General features: G+C 62.5%; 2 protein-coding genes across 18 annotated transcripts in view; one reads left to right on the top strand and one right to left on the bottom strand.

The window, feature by feature from the left end:
• TNXB (tenascin XB) overlaps positions 1–9091 on the top strand; it is a 60977-nt gene extending 51886 nt beyond the window's left edge. For all 14 annotated transcript variants that reach the window (XM_047795452.1, XM_047795448.1, XM_047795451.1 and 11 more), the window contains 17 exons: positions 215–541; positions 1151–1438; positions 2045–2323; positions 3654–3941; positions 4871–5194; positions 5477–5812; positions 6077–6199; positions 6312–6455; positions 6636–6755; positions 6876–7019; positions 7122–7252; positions 7377–7509; positions 7601–7752; positions 7854–7950; positions 8044–8205; positions 8287–8450; positions 8801–9091. In XM_047795452.1, the coding sequence (XP_047651408.1) occupies positions 215–541; positions 1151–1438; positions 2045–2323; positions 3654–3941; positions 4871–5194; positions 5477–5812; positions 6077–6199; positions 6312–6455; positions 6636–6755; positions 6876–7019; positions 7122–7252; positions 7377–7509; positions 7601–7752; positions 7854–7950; positions 8044–8205; positions 8287–8450; positions 8801–8902 (3314 nt within the window). In that variant the 3' untranslated portion in view covers positions 8903–9091. The remainder of the gene's footprint in view (positions 1–214; positions 542–1150; positions 1439–2044; positions 2324–3653; positions 3942–4870; positions 5195–5476; positions 5813–6076; positions 6200–6311; positions 6456–6635; positions 6756–6875; positions 7020–7121; positions 7253–7376; positions 7510–7600; positions 7753–7853; positions 7951–8043; positions 8206–8286; positions 8451–8800) is intronic.
• On the bottom strand, positions 8604–11804 carry LOC125135371 (steroid 21-hydroxylase). Of its 4 annotated transcripts, XM_047795466.1 has the most exons (10): positions 11473–11804; positions 11302–11391; positions 11033–11187; positions 10854–10949; positions 10652–10753; positions 10463–10549; positions 10100–10300; positions 9669–9847; positions 9490–9593; positions 8604–9399 (listed from the first exon to the last, which is right to left on the bottom strand). In XM_047795466.1, the coding sequence occupies exons 1-10, from the start codon at positions 11672–11674 to the stop codon at positions 9137–9139; spliced, it is 1479 nt and encodes a 492-aa protein (XP_047651422.1). In that variant the 5' UTR covers positions 11675–11804; the 3' UTR covers positions 8604–9136. The 4 variants fall into 4 exon arrangements, with proteins under 4 accessions (XP_047651422.1, XP_047651420.1, XP_047651421.1 ...); XM_047795464.1 differs by having other exon boundaries at positions 11033–11391; positions 11473–11753; XM_047795465.1 differs by having other exon boundaries at positions 10463–10753; positions 11473–11753.
• Positions 11805–13299: the final 1495 nt, after the last annotated feature.

The raw sequence follows: 13299 nt of genomic DNA, 5'->3' as shown, positions 1-13299 counted from the left end.
CTGGGAGCCATGCTGGTGGCTGCCCTGGTCCCCACAGCTGAGCCCGGAGGCTCTGGGTGTGTCTGTGAGCTGCCAGCTGACCAGGACCACCCGGGCCCAAGGACGGGCTCCTCTGAACTGACCTTGGGGCCTGAGTGGGGGTCACAGCTTGGGAGGAGACCCCAGGACATCTCCCGGGGACCCTGGCTCACCCTGTCTGTGTCTCTCTTCTCAGCTGCTGAGGAGGAGACCCCCAGCCCCACGGAGATGGAGGAGACCCCCAGCCCCACGGAGCCCCCCGAGGAGCCCGTCCTGGGGGAGCTGACGGTGACAGGATCCTCCCCGGACTCTCTGAGCCTCTCGTGGACGGTCCCCCAGGGCCACTTTGACTCCTTCACCGTGCAGTACAAGGGCAGGGCCGGGCCCCAGGTGGTGCGTGTCGGGGGCGAGGAGAGCGAGGTGACAGTTGAGGGCCTGGAGGCTGGACGCAAGTACAAGATGAACCTGTATGGCTTCCACGACGGCCAGCGCGTGGGCCCCGTGTCCACTGTGGGCATGACCGGTGAGTGGGGGGCAGCCCTGACCCAGGGTCCCTGTGCCGCTCTCTGGTTTCCCCTTTGGGTCTCAGCACCCCTCACAATGGGACTCTTGGTCTGTCTCTTTTCTCACGTGGTCCGATGTCCCCGCCTCGCCTTGGGTTGAGTGAGGACTGATGGACACTGTTCAGGGGCAGTTGGGCATGTGGCCTGCGCCTCATACAGTCTAGCTTCTTTCCTCCCGTCTTGATCTGGAACCACAGATTTGCTCAGTTGTTCATGTGTGGCTTCCTTAGCCTCACTGACTGAGCATTTTAGTGGCTCGGAACATGGCTGCAGAACCAGCTTCTCCGAGTTTGAGTCCTGCCCTGATGGTACTGACTATGTGGTTTGCAGGGGATTTTAACCTCTGTGCTGCAGATCCCGCCCAAGGAGGGGATAATGATTGTGGCATCTGCCTCATCTGTCATGTGAGCATTAAGCACAATGTTTGCAAACTGCTTATAGCGGTGCCTGGGACTCAAGAAGCAGTTCGAAAAGTTTGCTACAAACATTCATTTCACCGCCTGGGGACAGCACTCCTTCTCATGCCCAGGGTCCTGCCATTGACCTCAACCTCCTCTGCTCTGTTCCAGCCTCCATGACCACAGAGCCCCCCGTGGCCCCCCGCCTGGGGGAGCTGGCCGCGGCAGCCGTGACCTCGGACACAGTGGGCCTCTCATGGACCGTGGCCCAGGGCCGTTTCGACTCCTTCCTGGTCCAGTACAGGGATGCCCAGGGGCAGCCCCAGGCAGTGCCCGTGGCCGGGGATCTCCGAGAGGTCACGGTTTCAGGTCTGGCCCCGGCCCGCAAGTACAAGTTCCTCCTCTTTGGACTCCAGGATGAGAAGCAGCACGGCCCAGTGTCTGCAGATGCCAAGACCCGTGAGTGAGGGCTGGAGGCCGCCTTTGCCCCTGGAACCTCCTGAGCACCCTCCACTCCCTGGTGGAATTTCACGTCTCTGTGCTCCACACCCCAGACCCGTTGATTTACTGGGCTCTGGGGTTACATCTAGTTACATCCAGGTCCTGAGAACCCTCCGTGCCCCTCATTCCCGTCCTTCTCACCTCTCCTGCGTCCCCAGGGACACTTGCTTTCTTCCTCGGCTCCTCTTTATTTATTTTATTTTATTTTTTGTCTTTTTAAGGCCGCATCCATGGCACATGGAAGTTCCCAGGCTAGGGGTCAAATCAGAGCTGCAGCTACCAGCCTACACCATAGCTCATGGCAATGCTGGATCCTTAACCCACTGAGCGAGGCCAGGGATTGAACCTGTGTCCTTATGGATAGTAGTAGAGTTCATTACTACTGAGCTGCATTGGGAACTCCTCTTGGCTCCTCTCTTAGCTCTACTCTTCTGCCTCCTCCCTTCCTGACCCTCGCCCTGGTCACCGCCACCCCCACCCCCCAGTGCCCAGAGCCCTAGCATCCCAAGAAGGCTCTGTCTGTGTCTGTTTCTGTCACGTTCCATGCGCCTCTCTCTTTTCCAGTCCCAGACACGAAACCGTCTCCCCGCCTGGGGGAGCTGACAGTGACAGGCGTGACTCTGGATTCCGTGGGCCTCTCCTGGACGGTCCCCGAGGGTGAATTCGACTCCTTCGTGGTTCAGTACAAGGACAGGGACGGGCAGCCCCAGGTGGTGCCTGTGGCCGCAGACCAGCGCGAGGTCACCGTCTCCGGCCTGGAGCCCAGTAAGAAGTACAAGTTCCTGCTCTACGGGCTGGCAGGCAGGAAGCGACTGGGCCCCATCTCTGCTGAGGGCAGCACAGGTGAGCTGTGTCCCCCTGTCCCCCCCCCACTCCTGCCCCCACTGCTTCCTGGCCTTTTCCTGGACTGCGTTTCATCTGAACCCTCAGAGCTGGCCCCGGGGAATTCCTGCAAAGTTTATTCTCCGGTCCTCAGCCTTGTCATGACAATCATAACACCGAAAGTAAATATTTATTGAGTCCCTACTGAATGCCAGGCACTGTTCTGAGCATTTAAAATGCATTATTTCCTTCACTCACTGATTGGTAATATAATAAAACGAACTCAGATTTTGGAGCCAAGTAGAACCTGTGTTCAAATTCTGGTTGCCAGCTGTGTGGCCTTGGATAAGCCACTTCTTTCCCTTGAACCTCAGTTTCCACCCCTGTGTCATGGTTGTGAATACTCTCTGCTGGGGTTCAGCAAACGTCCACATCCTCCCCCTCCATTCCGGCTCTATGGCAAGAAGTGGAAAATATGGGAGGGTTTGGCTGCGAAGAGTCTATGGAAAAATTTGGTGTCTTATGCCCATGACTCAGCCCCCCAAGGAAGGGGTGGAGGTGGGTCGCTGACCCTTACGGCACCTCCAGGACTGAGTCACCCTGGCCAGACAAGAATGGGGCACACAGACAGCTGGGGCCTGGGGCTCTCAGGCTCCATAATTCTCTTCCCCAAACCCTCATTGTGAGACTAGATACAGGCTTCTCCAACCCCCATCAGTCAACACCCACACCCACCTAGACAGGTCTCTTCTGTGGTCTGCTCTGCCCTCTGTCCTCTCCCGTCTGCCCCCCGCTTCTCCTCTGCCCCCGCCCTCCCAGCCACCCTGGTCTAGTTGCGGTCCTGCAGGGCTGGGGAAGCAGGTGGAGAGAAAGGAGGGCTGGGCTGATGGTGTGTGAGGGGGGAGTTTATGGCGGGGCCATGGGAGCCCATGAGCCTGGCTGGCTGCCCAGCTCAGCTCTGACTGTTTGGGGGTGTCTCCCTGACAACCCAGACGCCTTTCTCAGCTCCGGTCACATTGCTGCTCTGGGGACTGGGGGTCAGAGGGAAACTGAGGCCCTTCTCTGCAATCCCAGACACCCCTCTCTCACGAGGTGACCTTTATGAGTTTACTGCGCCCTGATCACGGAGGGGAGGGAGGGGGCAAGAAGGAGTTTGGGCCTTGGCCTCAGGAGAAGGCTGGGCTCCCACCTACAGGCAGGGCCAGAGCAGGCCTGTCTCCCCAGGTGACTGTCCCTGCAGCCACATTTCAGGGACCCTTTCCCAGGCCCTCCCTCCTCCCAGAAGTTTCCAGGGCTGAGATAAGGGCAGCTCCTGACTGAAGGTTTCTCCCCCACCCCACCCTCCCCACAGCTCCCCTGGAGAAGGAGCGGCAGCCCCCGCCTCGCCTGGGGGAGCTGACAGTGACAGCTGAGACCCCAGACTCCCTGCGCCTCTCATGGACGGTGGCTCGGGGCCCCTTTGACTCCTTCGTGGTCCAGTACAGGACCACAGATGGGCAGTCCCAAGCGGTGCCTGTGGCTGCAGACCAAAGGGAGGTCACCATAGAGGGCCTGGAGCCCGGCAGGAAATACAAGTTCCTGCTCTACGGGCTCCAAGGAGGACAGCGCCTGGGCCCCGTCTCTGTCCTGGGAGTGACAGGTGAGCAGTCCTGCTTGGCCCTCGCAAACCGGCCTGGGTGGGTTTCCTCGTGCCAGTGCTGAGGGTCTGTCAGGAGTGGGTAAGGCAGAGGGGTGAGGGGGCCCTGCCCAGGGCTTGGGAGACAGAGGGGAGCAGCGGGGCCAGAGCTGATGGTGAGGATCGAGGGCTCCGTCAGAGCCGGAGCCGGGAGAGGCAGCACAGCAAGTCCCGAGCTGTGGGCCCGACCCCAGTGCTGCCAGCTGCTGCGCCCCGTTACTCTGCTGGAGAGGCTCTTACCTCCGGGCAAGGTGGCCTTGCCCAGATAAAGGCAACCCCCCTCCCGTGGATGAGTCAGGAGTATTTTCTCAAATGGAAAATTACCGGAAAACAAAGCAGGCAAGGGGCATGGAAAGCAAGAGGAGTGGCTTCTCTCCAGACTTCCCAACACCCACCTCAGATCAGCCGGACGGGCGGGGGTGCTGCCAGGATTCGCTCTTTGCATCCGCTATAGCCAGGTCCACTGCCAGCTTTTCTCAGCTGGGAGGACCATGTGCCCTGAGCTCAGGGAGGGACTGGGTCCCGCCTCAGGCCATCGGCACAGGCCTCCCAGCTGGGGTGGGGGCAGTAGGGCCTGTGCAGACATCTAGAGGGGGCCGTGAGGGACATGGGGCGGGGGGAGCAGGCACCGGATTCAGGCGGCAAAGGAGCCCCACAAAGGGTCTCGGGGCCCCTGGGCTGGCGCTCAGTGAAGCCGAGGAGTGGCAGGAGTCAGCGCCCAGGCAGGGATGTGGCAAATTCAAGAGAAGCTGCTAGGAGAGCCTCCATCCCCCTCCTCTCTCCCCTGGCCCCTCAGACTCGGGCCAGCTCTGCATCCCCTCTGGGGGGTGAGATGGAGGGGAGGGCCCCACTGCACCTCCTGCTCAGCTTCTCCTGGGGCTTCTCCCACACAGCCCCAGAAGAGGACACGCCAGCCCCCTGGCGCCTGGCCACAGAGGCCCCCGAGCCCCCCGAAGGGCCCCGCCTGGGGACGCTGGCAGTGAGTGAGGTGTCCCCGGACTCCCTGCGCCTCTCATGGCGCGTGGCCCAGGGCCCCTTTGACTCCTTCGTGGTCCAGTATCAGGACGCAGATGGGCAGCCCCAGGCCTTGCTCGTGGGTGGCGACCAGAGCAAGGTCCTCGTGTCAGGCCTGGAGCCCAGCACCTCCTACACATTCTTCCTCCACGGGCTCCACGAAGGGAAGCGCCTGGGGCCCGTCTCCGCCGAGGGCACGACAGGTACCAGGGGCAGGCTCTGTATCTTGGCCTCTAATCTGGAACTGAGGGGCCGAGGGGGGTGCCCAGAAGTGGTGACCATAGGCAAAGGACGGGAGGGTGCAGTGGAGGGAGGAGCCCGCACAACAACCCTGTAGCCCCGGCTCTGCGCTCTGCCCCCCAGTAGCTCCATTTTACGGATGAGGAAACGGGGCCAGGGTGGGGTGGGGTGGCAGGAAGGGACCTTCCCCGGTCACCTAGCTGGGCTCCTTGTCTCCAAACCCTTCTCTCCCACCCACTCTGCAGGGCCAGCTCCCGCTGGTCAGAGCCTGGGAGAGTCAGGGCCCCGCCTGTCCCACTTGTCGGTGACTGACGTGACCACCGGTTCACTGCGGCTCAACTGGGAGGCCCCATCCGAGGCATTCGACTCTTTCCTGCTGCGCTTTGGGGTCCCGTCCCCAAGCACCGTGGAGCCACATTCACGGCCCCTGCTGCAGCGGGAGCTGACGGTGCCAGGGACGCGGCGCTCCGCGGTGCTCCGGGACCTGCGTCCAGGGACCCTGTATACTCTCACGCTGTATGGGCTGCGGGGCCCCCACAAGGCCGACAGTATCCAGGGCACAGCCCGCACCCTCAGCCCAGGTAGGGCCCGTGCTGGGCTCATACGCACGCTGCCCCAAAGTGGGGGTCTTTGTGCTGCATAGGGTGGGACCCAGTGCCTCAGCCAGAGGGGACGCTGTGAGTGGCGGGGAGCCGCCTGCAGTGGTTTCTGTTTCTAGTCTAGAGGAAAGGGGGTGGCAGTGAGCATGTCTGGAGGCCGTGGGGCCTGGGGAGAAGGGGGGGCACCTGGGCCAGGAACCTCCTGCCCCACGCCCTGACCATCACTCCTGGCACCCCTCCTCTCAGTACTGGAGAGCCCCCGTGACCTCCAATTCAGCGAAATTGGGGAGACCTCAGCCAAGGTCAGCTGGATGCCTCCGTCGTCCAGAGTGGACGGCTTCAAAGTTTCCTACCAACTGGCGGATGGAGGTGATCCCCTTTGCCCGTGTCCTCACTCCCTCCATTCCTCCCGCGCCCTGCACTCTGCCCGCCCTGCTTCCTCGCTTCCCTGGGCCGCCTCCCACGCCCAGCGTGTTTGCAGGGGAGCCGCAGAGTGTGCAGGTGGATGGCCGAGCCCGGACCCAGAAACTCGAGGGGCTGACCCCAGGCGCTCGCTACGAGGTGACCGTGGTCTCCATGCGTGGCTTTGAGGAGAGCGAGCCTCTCACTGGCTTCCTAACCACAGGTGAGAGGGGCTGGGGTGTGGGCAGGAAGTCAGGGGAGAAAATGAGGGCGCCGGAGTGCACCCGGGCTGGGCAGGGGCAGTGGAGGCCCCAGTGGCGGACAAGAGGTCCCGCAGGGTTTGGGCAGGTGAGGGGTGAGGAGAGCAGCCGGGGAACAGCTCTGAGCCCCTCCCCTCCCCCAGTTCCTGACGGCCCCACCCAGCTGCGTGCCCTGAACTTGACGGAGGGATCCGCCCTGCTGCACTGGAAGCCCCCTCAGACCCCTGTGGATACCTATGACGTCAAGGTCACAGCCTCAGGGGGTGAGCAGAAGGGCTGAGGCCTCTGGAGGGGCCTCGTTCAGGGCGGGCAGAGCAGAGGGCAGGCTGGGCTCACGCAGGAAACAGACCTGCAGGTGCTGATGGCCCACCCCGCACCCTCAGCCCCCTCTCTACAGGGGTCGGCCCCCGGCAGTGCCGTGGACTATCCCCTGCACGGCCTTGAACTCCACACCAACTACACAGCGACCCTGCGTGGCCTTCGGGGCCCCAATCTCACCTCCCCAGCTAGCATCACCTTCACCACAGGTGAGGCTTGTGAGGTGCCCGGGACGGAGGGGAGAGGAGGTGCAAGAGAGCCAGGGTGGGGCTCCTCCATCTCCATCTTCTTTTCCTTCCTCTCCCTCCCAGGGCTGGAGGCCCCCCAGGACTTGGAGGCCAAGGAAGTGACCCCCCGCACAGTCCTGCTCACTTGGACTGCTCCCCAAGTCCCCCCAACTGGCTACCTGATCACCTTCAACACCCCTGGTGGACAGACCCAGGTGCCCCACCCCTGCCCCTGCCAGGTTCCGGTCCAGGAGGCGCTGCCTCTGCCTCTCCGGGTGGGGCTCCCCCTCCTGCTCCCTGCTCCCCTCTCCTCTGACCTGCCCCTTGTCTGTCCCACAGGAGATCCTGCTCCCAGGAGGGGTCACCTCTCACTGGCTCCAGGGCCTCTTTCCCTCCACCCCCTACAGTGCCTGGCTCCGGGCCATTTGGGGCGAGAGCTTCACCCCGCCCGTGTCCACTTCCTTCACCACTGGTACGTGCAGGCGCTGGGGCCTGCGGCCGGGGCGAGAGGGTAGCAGGTCGAGGGGCTGGACGAAGGACTGGCACGAGTCTCCTCTCCGCAGGCGGACTGCGGATCCCCTTCCCCCGGGACTGTGGGGAGGAGATGCAGAACGGCGTCAGCACCTCCAGGACCACCACCATCTTCCTCAACGGCAACCGCGAGCGGCCCCTGAACGTGTTTTGTGACATGGAGACCGACGGGGGCGGCTGGCTGGTGGGTGGCAGCCGGAAGCCGGGGGGTCTGCACGGGGCGGCACAGGGCAGGGCTGCTGTGCCAGGAGCCGCAGGCCGACGGTGCCCCCGCCTGCTTCCCAGGTGTTCCAGCGCCGCATGGACGGAAAAACGGACTTCTGGAGGGACTGGGAGGACTACGCCCACGGTTTTGGGAACATCTCTGGGGAGTTCTGGCTGGGTCAGTGCCTCACCGGGGGCTAGGGGGCCAGGGAAGAGATGGGGGCCCTGTGGACACCAGGACGCTGGTAAGAGCACACGCGTCCCCCCCCAGGCAACGAGGCCCTGCACAGCCTGACCAAAGCCGGCGACTACTCCTTGCGGGTGGACCTGCGGGCCGGGGAGGAGGCCGTGTTTGCCCAGTACGAGTCCTTCCAAGTCGACTCGGCCGCTGAGCACTACCGCCTCCACCTGGAAGGCTACCATGGCACCGCAGGTGAGGGCCGGGGTGGGAGGCGCAGGAGGGGGCAGGAGGCGGGAGGAGAGGCCCTCACTGCTCCGTCCGCCGTCTACCCAGGGGACTCCATGAGCTACCACAGCGGCAGTGTCTTCTCCGCCCGTGACCGAGACCCCAACAACCTGCTCATCTCCTGTGCCGTCTCTTACCGCGGGGCCTGGTGGTACCGGAACTGCCACTATGCCAACCTCAATGGGCTCTATGGGAGCACAGTGGACCACCAGGTGAGAGGCTGCATGGGGGTGCAGCTCAGAGCTGCGGGCGGGTGGGTCTCAGCCTGCCTGGGTGTGACACGCAGGAGGGGACACGTTACCCAGCCGCTCAGTGCCTCAGGGCCCTTGTCTGTGGCGCGAAACTGTAAGGCCAATTTCACCGAGTTATCTCGAGGAGGTGGTTTATTGGATGTCAAGGGACAGCTCAGGACTCGGCCTCAGTCCTTCGCAGTTGATGGTTATGAAGGAGAGAGGGAGGGAGGGAGGCGGATGGATGTCTGGGAGCCATCCCCCCAGCGTGGGGCAGAGGTGGGCGCCGATGGGACGTCCAGCTCTGACTCGCTCAACAAACCCCTTCCCAGGGAGTGAGCTGGTACTACTGGAAGGGCTTCGAGTTCTCCGTGCCCTTCACGGAAATGAAGCTGAGACCAAGAAGCTTCCGGCCCCCGGGCAGGGGAGGCTGAGCGGCCGCTCCCCGCTCCAGCGCCCACCACGACTGCCGAGCACTGAGGGGTTGCGCTGAGAGAAGAGCCAGGGGCCACCTTCACCATCCAGCTGCCAGCGGAAGCCTTCTCCACCCGCGATCTCACAGCACCATGTTTACAGGGGGGAGGGAAGGGGTTCGTAAGGGAGCAATAAAAGGAGGAACTGAAGCACGTGACTAGGGTGCGTCCTGCGGGGTCACTGGTCACAGGCGCTCACCTGGGCCCTGGGCCTTCGCCCCTCCCCCCCCGGGGCTGCAGCCGCACCTGGAAAGGCTGTACCTTGAGGTTGATGCCACTGTGCGGATGGGGCTGCAGCGAAGGCAGGGCGCCCTCGGGCGGCAGCAGTGTGAAGGCCTGGAGCAGTTGCACCAGCACCACGAAGAGCTCGAGGCGCGCCAGCGGCTCCCCCAGGCACACTCGCGCCCCGCAGCCAAAGGCCAGCGCACTGGGGTGCGCGCCAGGGGCCAGGAAGCGGTCTGTGGACCAAAGGACAGACCCAGGTTCAGCGGCCACAGGCGCTTGACCTCTGCTGCCCCCATGCCAAGGGCACCTGCCCCACCACACACCTGGCCGGAACTCGTGCGGCTGCTCCCAGACTGTCTCGTCCAGGTGGGCACCTTGGAGGTTGGGGATGACAACGGTGCCCTCGGGGATGTCGTAGCCGAAGATGCTGAGGGAAGGGTGGAGTTAGAGGCCACCAGGACCCCAGTGGGCCAACCCCCTCACCCCTGCTCCTCGGAGTCACCTGCTAGGCCGAGTGGCTCGGTGTGGCAAGGCCAGGGGAACCACGGGCCGCAGACGCAGCACCTCAGCGATGGTGGCGTTGAGCAAAGGCAGCCGGGCACGGTCCTTGTATGGGACTCGGGAGCCCGCAGCTCTGGGGCCCAGCTCACGATCTAACTCCTCCTGCAGCCGCCACTGAATCTGGGAAATGGGGACCAGCCGGAGTCTGGGGTCCAAGCCCTGCCGCTAGCCGACCCCAGCTGCCCGGCCTCACCCGTTCCTCAGAGCCACTCACAGGAGACTTTGTGCCAATTCGGGGAGCCCGCTCCCAGCCCACCGCAGCCCCACCTGACCCCCTCCCGCCAACACAGCCTGCATCGGGGTAAAGTGAGCTGGCTTCCTGCTGCCCTGGCCGTGCGGCGGGGAAGCAGCTTTTGCTGCCCCGGGACATACCTCTGGGTGGTGAAGCAGGTACACCACAGCCCAGGAAAGGGTGTTCGCCGTGGTCTCAGTGCCACCAATGAAAAGGTCCACCACCGACATGTGCACGTGCCCTTCCAGGAGCTGTCCCTGCCCCTCTTCCACTCTTTGCCTCCCCGCCTCCTGGAGCATGTAGTCCAGCATGTCCCTCCACTGGCCGGCCACCATGCTCTCCTGGGGAGGAGAGGGGGACTTCGTCTGAGTACCTGGCTTGGCCTGGGGGTTCAGGGGTCGGGAGCAACAGGTCCAGGACTAGCAGGATGCCAAAGAAGCCACCTAGCCCTGGGGCGGTAGCATCGCTGCTGTGGGCTGAGGGGGTCCACGCATGGCTCCCACCTTGTGCCGCCTCAGCTGCTTCTCCACGAGGTGGTCCCTGTTCTCTATGGCCTGCTTCAGCCTCCGGAGGCCAGGGCTGGGGAAGAACTGGGGCAGAGAGCAAGAGCGTGTCGCTGCTGGAAAGGAACCCTTCTCTCCACCGCCACCCTCTCTCCCAGGACCCTGTGGGCCGGGGCTCTGCCTCCTCACTCTGAGAAAGGGAACCATGTCCAAAATTTGGATGGACCAGTGCTCCCAGGTTTTCATCAGGTCCTGGACACAGTCGTGAAGGGCATGCACTAAGGTGTCCTCCTGCCGGAAAAGGAGGAAATCCTTTCAGATCAGGACCTGGAGAAGGTCAGGCAGCGGCTGAGGGGTGGGTCCAGGCACATGTGAAGGCAAGAGCCTTGACCTTGTCTCCAAAGGTGAGGTAGCAGATGATGCTGCAGGTGAGGACAGAGAATTCCTTCTGGATGGTCACGGGGGCCCCCGCCTGGGCTCTCATGCGCTATGGGGAGGAGCATGAACTCAGTAGGGGGCCTGCCAGGAGGGGGAAGCTGGTGCAGGATGGCTGAGGGGGTCCAGCCTCACCTCACAGAACTCCTGGGTCAGCTGCTCCACCCAGGGCTCCATGGAGCTGCGGACGCCCAGCAGCAGGGCTGAGCGGGTGAGTTTCTTGTGAGCCTTCCAGAACAGGGAGTAGTCCCCTAGCGAGATGTCGGGGCAGTGCTGAGACGCCAATTTGTCTGTGAGTAGGGGTTGGGGGCGGGGGTCGAACTGACCAAGGAAGTCACAGACCTGACTTTCCCCGCCTCCTGCAGCCCCTGCCCCTTCCTTCAGGAAAGAGCCCCACCCCTTACAGGATGGTATCTGGGGTCTGCCGGCAAAGTCCACCCACTTCCTGACCAAGGCCTCCTCAATGGTCCGCTTGGAGTTCAGCACCACCACATCTGGGGGAGAGGAGACGGGGACGTCAGTGGGGAGAGGGCCCCTCCTGGCTGCACGGGGCCAGGGCGGGAGCAGACGCTCACCTTGCAGCCCCAGACGGAGCCGGTAGATAGGCCCGAGTCTCTGCGTCAGGCCGAGCAGATAGATGGGGAGGTTGGGCTGCAGCAGATGCAGGAAGCCGGGCACCAGAGGTGGGAGGTGGAGGTTCCTGAGCTTCCACTGGCCCCACAGCAGGCGTGCACCTGCTAGCAGGGTCAGCAGCAGCAGCAGCCCTACGAGCACCATGGCTGGAGACGCGGGCAGCGGACCTGGCCTGGCCACTTATAGCTCCCGAGACCCCCATCCATCTGGCTACGTGGGTCGCTCTGAGGCCTCCCCCGACTCTTTCCCTCAGGTCCCTGCCCCCTGTCCCGCCCACAGAGTAGCACATTCCTGGAATGGCACCAGTCCCCTTGGCCTTGGAAAATCCACATTTCAAAGAACAGGCCTCTTCCCATTCATCAAGAAGAAAGGAAGGGAAACTCAACCCTGACCTTCTCCAATAGCCAGAATCAGCTTTCTAGCTCCACATCAATCATGCAGGAAAGCGTGTCCACTCTCTGGCCCGAGTCCTCTCCCACTCCCACGCCACCTCGGACCCGCTTTCTGCCACTGAGTTTGTCTCAGAAAATGACAATCCCTGCCTGATGTGCCCTCCAGGAGTACCTGAAGAACAAGATGTGTTTCTCTTGTAACTTCCAGTGTGTTTCTCTTGTAACTTCCAGATGGGGAAACATGGAGCCTAGTTCGCCTGTGTTATCCCGGTTTATAGCTGTAGCCCCAGTGTGGTCGGCAGTAGTGCCCCGTTTCCTTCTCAAAAGCTGCAGGAGTGGAGTTCCTGTTGTGACTCAGTGGGATATGAGCCCCACTAGCATCCACGAGGATGCAGGTCCGATCCCTGGCCTCGCTCAGTGGGTTAAGGATGTGGTGCCGCCGTGAGCTCAGTGTAGGTCACAGATGTGGCTTGGATCCCATGGTGCTCTGACTGTGGCGTAGGCCTGCAGCTGCAGCTCTGATTTTACCCCTAGCCCAGGGACTTCCATAAAAAGTTGGAGAATTATATGGTCCCCCATGGAGCTCTCACCATGTACCTGATACTCTTTGGTTGCAAGACCCACTTGAGCTGACTTGAGCCCCAAATAAGAATTGTTGTACAAATACAGGGTATCTCATGGGACCCAAGAGCAGGAAAGTAGGAGGGACCTCACTGGCCTTGGAAGCCTGGGGATAGGGAATAGAAAAAAGCCCTAGAGAGGGGGGTGCTTCCTCACTCTTCATTCCCCCCCCGCCCCCCGCCTTTGTCTGCGGGCCTCTCCTCCCTGTCCACAGTCAGGCTGCTTGTGCTCCAGCTGCCCGAGGAACAGGACTGCCTTTGGGATTAGAGTCCACAGGTTACACGTCTAGACACAGGGCAAGAGGGGACGGTTTCTAGGCATGACTGAACATGCCCCCCATGGATTCCGAAGTCCTCCAGAAGGGACGTTGTAGCCACAGCTGAGACCAGGGGTCCAGCTATTTTGGGAGCTGTTGCCATAAGTGGTGGGGTCCCACTGGACCAAGTAGGATGATCAGGAGCCACTTTTATGGGTGAAGAGGCAGTTGAGGGGCTTATAGGGGAGGGGTCATGCTAAAGAGGGCTGGCAGGGCTCAGTGAGAGCTTGGGGCGCTTAGGAGTGGGGGTGATGGCTTGGAGGTGTCCTGAGATCCTCACATCCCCCAATTCCCACCCCTGAGCGCAGGGGTGAAGGGTCCTCAGAGCAAGGTTGTACCACCAGGGAGCCGAAGTCGAGATCTCGGCTCTGCCACCCACTAGCTTGAGGAGTGAACTGTTGGTGGAAGAAGCTCAGGCTCAGGCTGGATTCATGCCCAGC

Source organism: Phacochoerus africanus, chromosome 9 (assembly GCF_016906955.1).
Source record: "Phacochoerus africanus isolate WHEZ1 chromosome 9, ROS_Pafr_v1, whole genome shotgun sequence".
Lineage (NCBI taxonomy): Eukaryota > Metazoa > Chordata > Mammalia > Artiodactyla > Suidae > Phacochoerus > Phacochoerus africanus.
Note: the sequence above shows the minus strand (reverse complement) of the source record. Positions and strands in the feature narration are given on the sequence as shown.

Coding starts and splice junctions, on each gene's coding strand:
- LOC125135371 (XM_047795463.1), bottom strand. CDS start 11,674: ATGGTGCTCGTAGGGCTGCTGCTGCTGCTGACCCTGCTAGCAGGTGCA. Junction 11,392..11,472: donor GCTCCGTCTGGGGCTGCAAG/GTGAGCGTCTGC, acceptor CCTCTCCCCCAG/ATGTGGTGGTGCTGAACTCC. Junction 10,754..10,853: donor ACCTCACCTTTGGAGACAAG/GTCAAGGCTCTT, acceptor CTTTTCCGGCAG/GAGGACACCTTAGTGCATGC.